This window comes from Perkinsus marinus (assembly GCF_000006405.1).
Source record: "Perkinsus marinus ATCC 50983 genomic scaffold scf_1104296956072, whole genome shotgun sequence".
Classification (NCBI taxonomy): Eukaryota; Perkinsozoa; order Perkinsida; family Perkinsidae; genus Perkinsus; species Perkinsus marinus.
In genome coordinates this window covers 474-1,790 of record NW_003207578.1, presented here as the reverse complement: position 1 = coordinate 1,790, position 1,317 = coordinate 474, and the positions used below count along the sequence as shown (strand labels likewise).

At 48.1% G+C, this 1,317-nt stretch overlaps 1 protein-coding gene across 1 annotated transcript; it reads right to left on the bottom strand.

The window, feature by feature from the left end:
• Window positions 1-311: 311 nt before the first annotated feature.
• Pmar_PMAR013327 (hypothetical protein) lies at window positions 312-886 on the bottom strand (the record flags this gene model as incomplete). Its single annotated transcript, XM_002775270.1, has 4 exons — window positions 312-446; window positions 499-612; window positions 664-729; window positions 857-886. Coding segments are annotated over 4 exons (345 nt in total), but the record flags the coding sequence as incomplete, so codon positions are not given.
• Window positions 887-1,317: the final 431 nt, after the last annotated feature.

Below are 1,317 nucleotides of genomic sequence, written 5' to 3'. Positions count from 1 at the left end.
GTAGATGGGAGTACATGCAGCGCTGTCAGAGCTGCCTAAGGGAGTCACAACGTCCTAGTGCGTTTGGATTCTGCTGTGCTGGTTAATCCTTTCCTAATGCTAACATATATATATTCCCTTATAGCTGATAGCTGAAAGGAAATAAGAAAATATTCGAAAAATTTAATGAAATTTTTCCGAAATTATTTTCATTCACTAAAGTTATTAATTACGGTACGTTATCAAATACCACGATATTCGATAAAATAATATCATAATAACGAACGACAATTACGTGTCTACAAATCCACACCACAGTGCAAAGAGATCACCTGATCTAGCCTCAGGAAAGCATCACACTTCAGCTGACTCAAGGAGCATTTCCTGTAGAAGGAGGATTCACAGGCGAGCTTGAGAGCTGCAGCCAAAGTCATCATGGCCAGCGAGGCGAGGTCTTGCTTGTCGACCTGAGAACAATCCACAATGTTAGTGCCGTTGATCTGTCTGAGCGACCCATACTGGTAGCTTCCGGGCCTCATCCTCCGAGAGAAGGCTTTCAATAGAGAAGTCCTTGACCATCTTCGTCCCTGAGACCTTCACGTTTGGAACACAGCGCTCTAACAACTCGAGGACCTGAGAACGTCAAGGGAGCTGAAATACCCGCGAGCATCAATATGGTTTCACCTTTTCCGTGACGCTCTGACTGTCATTATCATAGGCGCTTACGAAGACTCGCTCGTCCGGACCAGCCTACAGCAACCACGAAAGGTCAGGGCGAGCTATGCATATCCTACCATACCCCATGCACAGCAACCAGCGAAAATTTCACTAAGATGATCACAGAAGATTATCTACTCAATCGATCGGCATCATCAACCGCCAATTTCGGGTCTCTATGACCGTACATGTCCGTAAGGCAGTAAACTCATAGCACCAATTCCAATCCCCCACAACGTGCCTGGATGACTGCCGCTTCCAACAGGGCCAAGTTCCTCCCACCCCCACTGGCAGGCTCCACAAACGCTGTTGAGGCCACCACCTAGGAATAGATGCGAGGGGCTTGAGGAGGTGCAGACTCACTAAGGAAAGGCTATCAAAAGTCGCCAACCCTAAAGAGGTTCCTTCAGCGCCATCCTTCACCACAACGCACAGGGACTTGCACGGTGTTCTCATTCCTTGATCCTGGTCCGCATCAGGCCGACCAGCAGTGGACATTACTCTCAACAAGCAGGCTCTCTTACTACTATTGAACACCCCTAGGCTCCGATTCCTCCCAGGGTATCAATACTGTAGGACCTGCTACTAATTGAAAGCAGCTCAAGATCCTGCTGCGAGGCA